The sequence below is a fragment of the Perissodus microlepis genome, chromosome 3 (assembly GCF_051167445.1).
Source record: "Perissodus microlepis isolate ML-2025 ecotype Zambia chromosome 3, ASM5116744v1, whole genome shotgun sequence".
Classification (NCBI taxonomy): domain Eukaryota; kingdom Metazoa; phylum Chordata; class Actinopteri; order Cichliformes; family Cichlidae; genus Perissodus; species Perissodus microlepis.
The window spans coordinates 11358475-11372321 of NC_140463.1; the positions used below are offsets into that span (position 1 = coordinate 11358475).

The window sequence follows — 13847 nt, forward strand, 5'->3', positions numbered from 1 at the left end:
CATTTCTGTCTTTATTTTTCTTTTTTACATTTGTCAGAAGGTTAACAAACACTCCAGGTTTGGGTTATCTTTGTTCAATATTAAAATTAGTTTAAAATACATGTGTGACAAAAGTCAAGAAGTCGCCAGAGTCATAAATTCATGAGCTTCAAGTTTAGCAGAAACCAAAACCATTCAGCTCTGTAAAAAAAAAATTCTGTGTCAGCTGCTGCTGGTTGGTTTCAAGGTGAGAAAAAAAGTCTTCGACATCAAACAGACACCTTTACTGTACTGAAGCTGCTCTAACCAAAGCATGATGATCCTGTTTTTTCCGTTTGCAGCTCTTTGGTTTTCGCTGTATTCTGCAGACAGGTGGGTGTCGGTTAGCCACAACAAAACAGCAACAAATCAAAATTTCCACAGGACGTATTTTAGAAACCCAGAGACCCACGTGAGAAATGCAAGTGAGAGCGAAAATTTGTTGATGTTGCAGAAATCCAGGAAACACAAAAAAGTTTCGTTTGGTGATTTTTAGCTTTTTCAACCAGGGTGAACATACTTATAAAAATCTCTGTAACATGTGGATGTCCTCTAGTCTGAGGTGCTGGGATGAACCAGTTAGAGACCAGCAGCTGGACGTTAGTGGTTGGACTGGTGGACTACTTCAGTGAAGAGTAGATGGCGTCTGGCTCTGGTTTAAAGTCTGAACACAAACACACACAGTTCAAACAACAGGAAACATGATTACAAGCTTTGTAGTTTAATCAAGACCTCCAGTCTCCACCTCTCTGCATCACACACATTCCCAGTTCAGACTGATTAAGTGTGAACTGGGACGCGGTTTGAGGTTGAGCCAGGATGTGGTTAGCTTAGCATGGGAACAGGATGAGCAGCTAGCTTGTTTCTGTCCTAAGTTAAAGATAAAGAGCGGCTGTACCTGGGACTCTTTGTTCTGATGGCTGTCTGGCCATAACTGACGTCTTCAGTTCTCCCTCCTGGGTAGACTACAACCGAATCCGTCTCTGTAGAATGAAACACATCCAAATTACTACACGCACAACAACTGCATTGCTTTTATGTTATTGCACTAAAGCTATTGCAAACCATTCTTCTTTTTTGTAAAGTGGCACAGTAAAGAGATTAAGCGATAACAACTATGACTGTTTTCTTATCTGAACTCATCTGCTGTGAAACAGTTGTACACATGGAAGTTTTCTTTGACACAGGACGACCACAAAGCTGCCATCCGCTGTAAATGCTGACTGATGTATTTCACCATGGAGCACAAAGCAAACATCACAGCATTAAGGCTGCTATTCAGCCTTAGTTACAATCAGGTACAGAGAAGGCTCATGTTAATTAGAATCTTCAGGAAGATTAATGTTTTTCTTTTTTTTCTGCACAGCACTAAAATGAATGCTAATGTTCATAGATTCTGGTTGCTTTAGTATCTAGCTAGCCCTCGAAAAGGGGAATGAGCATAAAGGGAGTAACGTTGTTTCAGAAGGAGGTAATATCAAATGTAACATGTCTATCAACTTAATAAACATCAGCAAACACACAAACTGTTTGTGTGCAGTTTGTCTCACAGTGTGTTGTTAGCTAAAGGTCCGGCTTTGGGACCGTTAGCAGCTCACAGGGACTGAAAAGAAAGAGAGCTAACTTCACTCAGAGATGGAGAAAGATAAGAGTAGAGGAAAGGAGAGGAAGAAGAGAGCTTAGAGTTAAAAATATGTGTTATGTTTTATTCAAAAACTTCCTTGAAAACAATCTGCAGTTTTAGTTTGTCACACTGTGATGGATTTACTGTGTGACTGCTGCACAGTGGCTGTGATTTCATGGTCAGAGTTAGCTTACATCAAATGTAGCAGAGATCAATTTGAAACTAAGCTGATGACACTGACATTCATTTACTAAATTTCACCTTTACACTAACTTTATCCAGTCTAGTATAAGGACAGTGTGTACACAGTGTACTGTAAGTGCAGAGGATGGAAATCAGTCAAGATAGCGTGTGAAACATCTGCTCACAACTTGTTGAATTCAGCTTACAAAGAACAGGAAACCTCAGGGCAGCAGATCACAGCCGACTAATGGGATTTTCCCCACACTGAACCACTGTGTGGGGTTCAGTGTACAGATATTTTAAAAAATATCTGTACTTTTGCCACCTCTGGTATTGAAACAGAGACAGAACAGATTTTTTTTTCAGATAAACAATGAACAGCTCTGTGTTGAAACATCTGCAGCTGAAGTGTTTTCTTTCTATCAGAAACAGGATGCTGGACGACTGCAGAGCTGTTAGCTTCAGTTAACCACTGTTAAAAACATGATTGAGAAAATATTCTCGTACCCATTTCATACCAAACTATACTCATAATGCACAAAAAAGTCACACATTTGCAGGTCCATTAAATTCTTCACTCCTATTTTCTGTAAATGTCCCCAAACTGTAAAGCTACACAAAAACACTCTTAGAAGAAAATCCGACAACTCAGCAGAAATTTTGAAAACATCCTCCTCGACATAATATTACCTCTCTGTTGTCTGATTGGCTGCTGCTGCTGATTTGATATCTTGATGGCGTCGTACATGACATGAGTGATGATTTCATCTTCTAAAACATCTTTATGATATTCTGAAATTTTCAAAAATGAAAAATAATCTAAATTAAATATTTAAACAGAGATTAAACTTAAATTGTTACTGTGGTCATAATAAATGTGAACTTTATTCTACTAAACAAACTCAGACATGAAAAATCAGGAAGTCTGAGTCTCACCTTCAGGTTTCTTGTGAACACATCGTCTCACCAGGAGAACCAGTAACACCAGTAGAACCACAACACAGACTGATCCAACACATGACACAGAGAGAACAGGAGGAGAGGTGGATGTAGGTGGAGGTGTGGATGTAGGTGGAGGTGTGGTGGTGTGTTCCCCTAAAATAAAGCAAACACAGTCATTAAGTTGTCGTCACATTGTGAATGTTGAAACCTGCAGAAACACAGACAGCTGAGTGTGTCACCTGTGACAGTGATCCAGCTGGATGGAGACTCTCCATGACCGCTGATGTCACACTTGTAGAGGCCTTCATCAGACCTGGAAACATGCTGGATGGTCATGTGACCTGTAGGCTGCTTCCTGATGAGGGAGCCATCTTTATAGAAAGCAGCTGGGAGGTTGGAGGGAGTGGTCTTTGTTTTACAGAGCAGAGTGACGTCATCTCCCTCCATCACAGGGAGGACAGGACTCTGCAGGATCACTGATCCACCTCAACACAGAGACAAACTACAGCATTTCATCCATTTACACACAGCTTCATCAACACTAACTCCACACACTCAGCTTACCAGTGACTGTCAGGTTAACCATGTTACTGATGGGACCCTCTCTGGACTCACACCAGTAAACTCCACTGTCATGTGGTGCTGTTATACTGATGTTACAGGAAGACTTAGCAGATGTTCCCCACCCATCTCCACACTGAGTCCTCTGTTGTTTGCTTGTGTTTCTCCTCAGAGTCCATCCAGCAGAGCTGTCGTCCTCCTCACAGCTCAGAGACACAAAGTCTCCTTTAAAGAACTGAGAGCTGCTGGGACTCACAGTCAGACGAGCTGTGAGGGTTACAATGAAAAACTGATGATCTGTTTGCTGTTGTCAAGAATTATAATTTTGTAATTATTGCTTCATTTCAACAGTTTTTTATTCAAAATCCATTGTGAAACATGAACCCCATCAGGTCATATCAGTGAGCATTTCTCAGGTTTAAACTGTGACAGAAGAAGGTTACTGACCTTGGTTTGTTGTGCAGCTCAGCAGTGAGATCAGAACTAAAGAGAAATGACACTCAGGTTGATTTGAGGTGAACATAAAGAACAACTCCACACAAACAGCTGACAAACACACAAATATATTTCTCTGATGTATCTGCTCATTTTCAGTTTGATACCAGCAACATGTTTCAATAAAGTTTGGACAACAAGCGCCTGAAAAAGTAAATCCCTCAAAGTCATGTGTCCACTGTGCAGCTGTGTTGATATAATGAGTGAATGATTTGATCTTTTCACTGCCTGCTGTGTTTCCTCGACTCCTGAGCAAAGATAAAGAGTCAGTTCAGACCTGCAGTTGGTCCTCATGGTGTTTGAACTTGAATTCAGCCTGATTTGTTTTTCATGTCTTCTCCTCCATCATCAGTTATCAGGAGAGCAGACAGTCAAAGTACAAGAATTCAAACAAACACAGAGATTCTACTTACAGAGCAGACACAGCACAGATGTTTCCTTCATCGTCCTTCTCACTCATTTGAGCTTTTTTCATTTCTGTCACTGACACCAAGTAAAGCCCGCCCTCTTCCTCTGAGCACCAGCTTTTCTATTGGTTCGAATTGTAGTGATGGTGGAAGGACTGACTATTCTTCATAGAAAGATACAAGTCATCCAGTTATCCAAAACCAATGTAACTTTTAACAAACTGTTGTGTTTTTCAGTTTTTATTATTATTATTTTTTGCTCTTTTTAGAAAACCAAAAACTTTATACAGAAAGCTAAGAAACAGGAATCAAACCAGGGATGCACTAATGTGTTACACGTTACACAAATCATATCCTCAGACTTCGGAGCCAAAGGAAGAATGTTTCAACCTATTCTTAAACAGTAGTTTTCAGTGGCTAAGCTTAATCAAGTAGCTTTAGATAAAATTTTTATCCACAAGCAAAAATGTAAAGATTAAATGATCCAAGTTTTTGATGAACTGCTGCGAACTGTAAAAGAACAAATTCCCCCCCTACTGGTCCTTAGAAAGAATGCAGGTTTAACATTAACTGTAGCTTGTCCTTTGAAACCCATGTGTTTCCTCCGTGTATGGTCTATGTGTGTGACTCATTGCATAAATAGTAAAACATAATTAAAGTCTGAGATTATAAATAACAAAGAGATTTTTTTTTGTTTTATTAAAATACCAAAGTTCAAGTAAAATGATTAAAAACATGTTTACATTGTTTAAAATAAGTTATCTTTCCTTTGTTGTGACTTGCTTGTGAAGACTGTATTTTCCTACGCGGATATGGTCTGTAAAGGTAGCACACGGAGTGCAAGAGGAGAAAAAAGAAAAAGAGCGCGAAGAGTGGGGGCGGTGGTGTTTATGATGACGCAGAGCAGGCAGAGAAGTTAGCTTGTTTTCCAGTATTTCCAGTGAGTGAGTTTCGACATTTCATCAAGACAAGTTACAGTTTGTGTCTGTAAGCAAGTTGGCAAGTCATGGTAAAGTCTCAGCTTGAGCTGGCAGGCAGATGAGACTGAATAATACATTTTAATCAAACTAAACGATTCCACGATGGAACTGTATCCCCTCAGCAGCCATACTTCTTCTGACCTGGTGACCTTTCAGTGTAAAGATGGCTGCAGTGTGAACAAAGCAGCATGCAGGTGAGAAAGAGAGAAAAAGTGAGTGCTAGTAGGATTACAACAAACAAGGGAACAGCTGGAGAGAAAGAAGTGTCAGAATTTTCTATTTATGAGCCAGACAAACTCATTTAGATGGACAGAATCAGGACATTTTAACAACTCTACATCTTATCTTACAGCACAGTGTTGATCTTAGTTTGTCTGAGGTGAAGCCTTATTCATGTAAACATTACATTATTTGCTTTAATGGCTCTGTAGCAATGCCATGTCAGACCCGACAACATATTTATGCCCATAATACTTTATTGACTTTATTCCTTACGGTTGCTGTTCACACACATGGCTGTAGCTTTCCAGCTGTTAGCCGATCACATGTCACCAATAACAACAATCATAACAGTCAGGAAGAGCGTTTTATACCGGCAAGACGTGAATGCAGATGCTGCACAGCGGCGTCCATCTCACCTGCAGCGGCATCACAGACCACGCCCCGCCACAGGTTCGTTATAGACTTTGTTGTTTCTTGTTACGGGAACAGACTCAGATCTCAGTTTGATCTCTCAGTCTGCTGCAGGGAGATTCTCTCAGTGAGCAGTAGGGATGGGTATCGTTTAGGTTTTATCTGATACCGGTGCCAAACCGGTACTTTTGAAACGGTGCCAGTGTTTAAACGGTGCTCAAACCGGTGCTTAAAGAATGGAGAACACAAAATTGGTCCAAAAACCTCTCATGTTCAGCTGTTGTTTTGTAAAAAGATAACAATGTTAGCCTTTTCTGCAGCTATGGGGCATATATGGTATCACTCTTGGCTGGAAGCAGTGCTTAAACAATGGAAAAAACACAAACTTTGTCCAAAAACCTCTCATGTTTAGCTGTTTTCCACTTTTTCTTTGGTCATTTTAGCCTTTTTGGCCAGGGTGAAGGGAGTATCTGCCATCAAACAAGAAGACAGCCGCATGTAACTACAATGGTGTTTGCTAGTTCACCTTACATGCATTAATTTAATAACGTGGTTAGCCTACTCAACGTAAATTACACACCAACAACATTAAGCTACTCACGCAGAGAAGAACGGCTGCTCCTGCCATCATCATCCTCATCATTTCTGCTACACTGGCAGGGCTAGGGGCCAGGACTCTCCTCTTCGGGTTTTTGGGGGATGTTGCTAACTCCGGGTCCGATAACAGGCACCACACCCACAGCTCGGTGTGAGATCTCGCAGCAAGCTATCAAATACGGCGCATTTTTCGGCTTTTAAAAAAAACGCTATGCGTCGCCAGGTGTTTCATCGGATTTGAGGTGTTACCTCCTTTGACAGTATCACAGTATCAGCTTAAAGCACTTGTTGCAGGTTGCTGAGTTTGCATATTTTGCTGTGAAGTACAGCCAGACTTTTGACCGCTTCGCCTTGGGCATTTTTAATCTGTAGCTCTGCTCTAAAAGAACGTACGTACCTGGACCCGCCTGCTATCCTCGGAAACGTAAAATGATTGGCTAGAATTCAAAGTGTATGACATCTTGGGGGAAAAAAGCACCGAAATAAAGCACCGAAATGTGCGCTGCTTTTCGGTCTGGTTACTACCGTTTATGTCAGAACCGGTGCCATCATGGCACCGGATACCGGTACCCATCCCTAGTGAGCAGCTTTACTTTTATCTGAGACGCCTTCTTTCTTCCGTATGTTCGACATGCAGGAGGTTGGACCAGACCTGCTCAGTGGTTTGTTTGCACTGAATCCAGATAAGATCAGCTCTGAAAACTTCAGATGCAAAAAAAAAAAAAACCTTCCAGAAAACAAATGAATCAAGACTGAGTAAAAAATGTATTCAGTAATAATGTTTGTAAAACTTTATTAGCACTTAACTAGCATATTTATCACAGAACGTGAGCAGCTGTTTACAAGAGCCTCTAACCAAAAACACGCACAGGCTGGCTGGTCATTATGAAGAATTTAAGTTTAAAACACTTCGACTTACAAACAGCTGCTGAGCCTGCCAGCTAAAACAAACATACACACTGGACTTTATTCACTAATGTGTGAAGAAATGTTTTTACTCTGCTCAAAAAATAAGTTCACATGTGAAATTACAGCCAGATTTATGAGGTGTCTGCATGATAGTGAATTAGAATCATTGCAAATCACCAGGTTTGTGCAGTCTGCACAGTGACATTCCCACAATTTTCAGGCTGAAGTGGAGAAGCAGTGATGATGCTGTGAGAGAGAAGTCTGCACCTCTGAGGTAAAAAACAAAAAACAAAACAAAAAGTGCCTCAGGAGGAAGCCAGAAAAGGCACAGCTTTCCAAAATGTTTCCACAGGAGTGTTTGTGTTAGTCCCTGTTGGAAAATTACTCCCCCACATAACTCATTCACCCAGTGAAGCAGTGGGCAGGCACCAATGCAGCACCCACGAAGCAGTGTGTAGAGACGGTACCTTGCTCAGGGTACCTCAGTGTAGCTGAGGTCTAGTTGAGTCGAACTTGTGATCATGGGGCAACCACTCTACCTACTGAGCTATCCCTCCCCCCCGACTGATGTCTTTACTTCATCTTCTGAGACATTCACAGTAAGAAGGAAACAGCTAGAGAACAAACCGAACCTGATCTGCAAATGTCAGATTTGTGTAAAACATCCATACACACAGTTTGTAAATGAGGCCCAGTGATTCTGTCATTAGTCATTATTCTAATGTTAACACTAAGTTGAAATTCTGTAAATGTATTTTTCTCCTTGTCAACAAATCCCATAAAAACTGTGAAGATGAACAAAGACTGTATTTCACAGAGTCTCTGACAGACAGCACAGAGACACACTGACACAGTCTGAACAGGTTTGATGATAATCAGAGAAATTTATCATCAAACCAACTCTTGACGTGTTTGATGTCTGTCTGCTGGATGATCAGATCATCTGTCTGTACCTGAATGTTCACTGACAACACCGAGAGTCTTAACAGCATGAAAGTCAGAGTTCATCTGGAAAAAAACTCTGAGACATTTCAAACAGGCTGAAGTTCAACAGCAGGCTGGAATGAATCCTGACTCTGCCGTTGTTTATGTTTTTGGTAGATCCAAAACCCAACAACAGCAGCAACAAGAAGCACAGCAGAGACAGGCAGAGCAACTTTCAGTCCAACAGATCCAGCCTCCTTCCCTGCCTCCTTCTCTCCATCCTCTGTGTCTCCTCCTGTCTGACCTGCAGGTGAGAAACAGGTGTGAGGTGTCAGCTGTCAGGTAGGTGATGAGTGAAGAACAGAACAGAATCCATTTCCTCTTCAAACTGCTGTCAGACATTATCTACTGCACTCTGATCACATCACTCAGACCAGCTGCTTTCTACAAAGTCTCATCAACAACATCTTTAGAAACAAACATCAACAACCAGGAAGCAGCTTCACCTCTGATCACACACACACTCAACTCTACTCACTCACCTGGAGGATCAACATGAAGGTTGATGACGCTGATGGGTTTCCATGAGCGTGTTTCTCCCATGACAACACGACATACGTATGTTCCAGTGTCATTAATCGTCGCATCCTTCAGAATCAGAGACACGTCTCCATCCTTCATCTGTCTGTCCTGCAGATCCACCCGGTTCTTAAATGATCGATGCTGGTCGTCCGGAACAAACTGATCATCCCGGTACAAAAGAACATATTCATCTCCCAGGTCAGCTCTGCTCCACTTTACCACTATGTTGTTGTTGTTTGGAGCTCGACATGTCAAAGTGACGTCCTGTCCAGATTCAGCTGTGATGATTTTCTGGCCTGAAAGAGGAAAACAGCACAGAGCAGAGAGGTTAAAGGTCAAAGTACAACTGTTGACTTCTACAGCAGTCAATCAGAAACAATATTATCTGTCAATGTTTATAAAAGTATAAAAGTACAGTATATTGCAAAACTTACTGATCAAAACTATATAAAAAGGATTTATTTTACTGGTCTGTTGAGCAAAAAAAAAAAAAGCTCCAGAAAGCAAAACACAAAAAATAGAGGAAGTGCTGATTGGACTGTACCAAGTGTGCCACACGATGGGAAATTCATAAATGATTGGAGCATTTTTTTTTTTTTAAAGTACCTGCTAATTTTAAATTAAACATTTCAAACAGATCAACAAATACAAGCAAACACACAAAGTGTTTGTGGGCAGTTTGGATTAAAGTGTGTGTGTGTGTGTGTGTGTGTGTGTGTGTGTGTGTGTGTGTGTGTGTGTGTGTGTGTGTGAGAGAGAGAGAGAGAGAGAGAGAGAGAGCAAATGAAAACAATAATTTCTGTATTCATAGGTCCTACAGGACAGGACAGAATCATTTAATCATTAAAAGTTTTTCCCCTGAAAACACTGCATTGACTAAATATTCTGTACATGCACATCAGAAAGCAGCCATGATGGCTCCTGTAACTCCTGCTTATATGTTGCAGATTGTAGCTGTTAAAATCAGCAAAGAGCAGAAAAGCATCAGAAGCAGCAGCAGGTCAGCTGATCACAGCCTGAACACAAACAAAACAAATCTGCAATACTAATTATTACGGGACTCATTTCTAAGACACTTTTCCTATCTCAGATGCAAACTCTGTTTAGTTTCTAGCTGTTACACATCGAGCAGAGCAACGCAGTTGGAGCACATTTCCATGTTCTCGAGTTCGGCTAAGCTGACACTTAGATCGTTATATAAAACCATTTTTGGTATTTTCAGTGGATAATAGAATCTGAGTTTTAAACCTGACTCCTTTAGTTTTAATTTAAGGTTTAAATAAAGCCAAAAGTTGCAGATCTCAACTGCTCGATCCACCATTTTGTGTCTTACAGACACATAGATAGATAGAACAGCAGGCAGCCAGAAAAAAAGTGTGAAGCACCAAAAAGAGGCGATTACAAATGAGTATAAATGAAATAATGTCTTTAAAAGTGAATTTAATATGCATAATATACAAGAAAAAGACTTTATTAGACTCTGAGTGACTCCACCCAGTCTCTTCACATACGAACAAACTGAACTCATATGATAATGACTCTACTGCAAACTGTTTATCACACAAGAAAATATTGTTTGGTTTATAACAGTAAATTATAAAAGCTCACCTGCAGAGACAAACAAAACAAACAGCAAAGTCGAGAACACCAATGCAGTCACAGCAAACATTTCCGTGTTGTTATCGCTGTTCTGATTTAGTTTGTTCTAAATGTCTGAGTCTGTTGGTATTTTCACTGAATAGCAGAACCTGGGTATATAATATACTATACTATACTATATTAGTTAAAATTTTAGTTTAAAATGTAAAACAAAATGTTTTCTTTCAACCAGCCAGACACGCCCCACTTCTAAAAACAGAAGCCGCGTCAGAGTGACATAATGACGGGGCGCACCGTAGGACATTTGGAAATAAGCGATATAGTTGAAAGAAAGTTTTAGTGTTCAGATCTTGAACAATCTCCACAGAACTAATCAGAACCTCTCATGTGTCAGTCGTCATGTATGAACAGTTTGTGTTCCAGTCTTTGAAGCAGATGTTTGTTTCTGACAGTAAGTTTCAGGCTCACAGCTTCAGTTTCCTGCCCCAACCAGCTTTGTAGCTGTGTACTGACATCAACACTGACACACACATTACACTTCTTTGCCTCTGTCACAGCTGGATTACAACAACAGACATTAGGTCCACACAGACCCCACCCAGCCTTGTGTCTCCTTCACACACAGACAAACTGAATCAATATGAAAATAAGTCTTTGAGGAATATTATTCATTATTTAATCAGAGTGATGCTCATCTCAGCTGCACAGACAAACATGACAAACATCAAAGTGGAGCAGAGTGACGTAGTTACAGCAGACATTTCCATTTTCTACATTTCTGCTGATCTGACTCTTAGTTTCATCTAAAAGTCTGACACTGTTTCTCTGAATAACTAAACCTAAGTTTAAGCCAGACTAGCTGAGATTAAATTTAAGGTTTAAATAAAGCTAAAAGATTTGTCTTTCAGCCGCTCATTCAAAGTCAACACTTCCGATTCAACTTCATGAAAGGAAATTGCATTTTACCAACATTTGAAAATTAAAAAAGCAAATGAATTTTGTAGCAATGATTTCATGGTTCAGGATTTACAAGCTTAACATCAACTAGAAAGGAAATGACATTTTAAATGAAGTCTCACTCTTTTTTTAAACAGTTTTTCTGTTAAAACATTTTTTATGCGTGATGTTAACTGAACTGTAACCATGACAACTGAAACTTTTTACCTAAAAGACTGAAAATGATTTTAGAAAAACACAGCAAACACTTACTGTATGGAGACCTGTTAAATCCTCAAACTCTCTTCTGATCACCAGGATGGAAAAAAAAATCCATACAAAGATAAAAAGTGTGAGATTGGTATAATCCATCTGCTCTTTCTGTAGGTCAAGAAAAACCTGATAAAGTCCCAAAAAGTTGATTCTGTTCATCTGGACGTAGAGTTTTCATTTGGAGAAAAATATCATCACTCATCCAAGTGATTTCTTCAGGCCACTGACGACTAAAGTCAACTTTTTTGGATTTCCTTACCTGGATGATTGAGCATGTATCAGGACACTATGATGAACCTACTCCTTTATGTTTATTTAACATGAGCAGTTAAAAAAAGTAAACAATAAAAAAATAATAGAATGTAACAAGTTAATCTGTGGGAGAACTCTGTGCCACAACGCTGATCTAACTGACTCATTTCACTTTGACATCCTGTTTAAACAGACACATCCTAGTACTCAGAACAGAACCTAACCACCTACATTTAACCACATATGTAATCTTACTGCAGTTACAGGAAACGAACTTCAACTGGTTTCAAAGAAAAAGGGTGGATCCGTAGAGACAAACTTCCAGTCTGTCAGTGATTTATCTTTAAGTTGTGTTGGAGCCACAGAGAGCAAATCTTTGTTCTTTATGGAGAACCAGTGAGGCTGTTTGGACTTTCCTATGAAACATCAGTGCAGGAGTCTCTCAGTACATCTGTTTACAGTGAGGGACAAAGAAACACCCACAGAGAAGACATGGAAAAAACAAGCGTCAGCAAATTGTCTGCAATGCATGCAGCTCCTGCAACACTTCCTGTAAATCACATGACTATACTCACCTAAAAGGCTGAAAGCTCATTTTAAAGACTTGATGTTGTTCTTGAGGATTTCTGAAACCCTTGAACACTCCGCCGATCATCAGGACTGAACAACAGAGACACTTTAGATCTGTGTGACATTAGTGCCGATAGCACTTATTCCTGATTGCTCAGGCTGTAGACGCAGATATTTGACAAGCAAATCCCATGTATGCTAGTTGTTGTTTCAAAGACAGATAGATGTGTAGAGACGACCTCACACTCCACTCTGTCTGTGTGTGAATGTAGATTTGATCCCAAAGCTGTTTATTAAACCACTCTTAAAGCTCTGCTGGTCAGGGCTCTTGGCTGAAGAAGAAGAATTATAAATAAATAATGTAAGAAAACGCACACAAAATATTTACTGACTGCAGCTGCTGAATAAAAGGAAAGTGAGATGTATGTCATGAACTGTGATACTAAGAAACTACTTTTGGATTTTTAAAGTGGTTACATTGCTCTTATTTGTAGAGCAGCTGCCATGCTGTAATACACAGTTTCACTGTTAGATGGCAGCATACTTTTAATGTCATTTATGGCCAATTTCAAGCTTCACTGAGAGGTTCAACAGGATTAGTTTCTTCTGTGGTGCCTTATTGAGACTTTTCATGATCTCTTTTGACACTTCCATCATGGCATATGTCTTTGCTAAATATTTCTTTCCATCTCGTGAATTTCGTGTCACAAAGCATCAATCTGCTGCCTAACAGCCTCTCTCTCTGCTTTGGTGACAGCAAAAGATTCTTCCAGAGCTTTGCTGTGTTTGTATTTCTCCTTCAGTCCCCAGATTTCATGTGGTATAGCTGAGTTCTGTTTCCTCATTTCCTCTGTACTGTTTGATTTTATTATCCAAAACTATTTTCCTTTGGACTTCTTCTTCCAGAGCTTGAACTTTTTCCTGGAGTTGGTTGCACTCTTGCTTCACGGCTTCACATTCTGCTTCCATCCAGTGAAAGCTGTCTGGTGCAGTGTCCATACAGGCTTTTCTGCAGATCTTCAATTTGTTGCAGCAGAGTGAGATTTTCAGTGATCACAGTTCATGTGATGCTTTCATGTCTCCTCAAAATGTCTTTGAATTTGAGCCACCTGTTGATGTTTGGCTTATTCATTTGGTGCTCTGCTTTTACCTTATTGTAATTTTTCTCTTAATATTCAGAGCTCTGAAGCTGTTTGTTTATTCTGGGTTTCAAAGCATCAAGCAGTTGGTTGATGGACTTGATAGTTTCGTGTATGGCGTTGCAGTTCACCACAGTGTCTCAATGTTCCTGGTGAATTTTGTGAGACTGGATGGTTTGTTTGTTAAACTCCACCAGTTTAGATTATGTTGAGGCATAAAGTG

At 40.0% G+C, this 13847-nt stretch overlaps 2 protein-coding genes across 3 annotated transcripts; both read right to left on the reverse strand.

The window, feature by feature from the left end:
• Positions 1-194: 194 nt before the first annotated feature.
• Positions 195-3605, reverse strand: LOC146389893 (uncharacterized). The gene is made up of 5 exons (XM_084913819.1): positions 3007-3605; positions 2762-2920; positions 2516-2617; positions 917-1001; positions 195-682 (listed from the first exon to the last, which is right to left on the reverse strand). Exons 1-5 carry the CDS (start codon positions 3212-3214, stop codon positions 676-678), a joined length of 561 nt encoding a protein of 186 aa, XP_084769945.1. The 5' UTR covers positions 3215-3605; the 3' UTR covers positions 195-675.
• Positions 3606-7216: 3611 nt separating this feature from the next.
• On the reverse strand, positions 7217-12387 carry LOC146389894 (uncharacterized). Of its 2 annotated transcripts, XM_084914049.1 has the most exons (3): positions 10464-11652; positions 8816-9151; positions 7217-8577 (listed from the first exon to the last, which is right to left on the reverse strand). In XM_084914049.1, the coding sequence occupies exons 1-3, from the start codon at positions 10522-10524 to the stop codon at positions 8381-8383; spliced, it is 594 nt and encodes a 197-aa protein (XP_084770175.1). In that variant the 5' UTR covers positions 10525-11652; the 3' UTR covers positions 7217-8380. The 2 variants fall into 2 exon arrangements, 1 of the variants encoding a protein (XP_084770175.1); XR_014798532.1 differs by lacking the exons at positions 7217-8577; positions 10464-11652 and adding an exon at positions 11664-12387 and having other exon boundaries at positions 9047-9151.
• Positions 12388-13847: the final 1460 nt, after the last annotated feature.

What these genes read in the sequence shown, in the direction of transcription:
- LOC146389893 (XM_084913819.1), bottom strand. Translation starts at nt 3,214, where the DNA reads ATGGAGGGAGATGACGTCACTCTGCTCTGTAAAACAAAGACCACTCCC. An exon ending in TGTTCACAAGAAACCTGAAG is followed by an intron (nt 2,618 to 2,761) that starts GTGAGACTCAGA and finishes TGAAAATTTCAG; the next exon opens with AATATCATAAAGATGTTTTA. An exon ending in GCCAATCAGACAACAGAGAG is followed by an intron (nt 1,002 to 2,515) that starts GTAATATTATGT and finishes TTCATTCTACAG; the next exon opens with AGACGGATTCGGTTGTAGTC.
- LOC146389894 (XM_084914049.1), bottom strand. Translation starts at nt 10,524, where the DNA reads ATGTTTGCTGTGACTGCATTGGTGTTCTCGACTTTGCTGTTTGTTTTG. An exon ending in TGTTTTGTTTGTCTCTGCAG is followed by an intron (nt 9,152 to 10,463) that starts GTGAGCTTTTAT and finishes TTCCTCTTTCAG; the next exon opens with GCCAGAAAATCATCACAGCT. An exon ending in CCTTCATGTTGATCCTCCAG is followed by an intron (nt 8,578 to 8,815) that starts GTGAGTGAGTAG and finishes TCTCACCTGCAG; the next exon opens with GTCAGACAGGAGGAGACACA.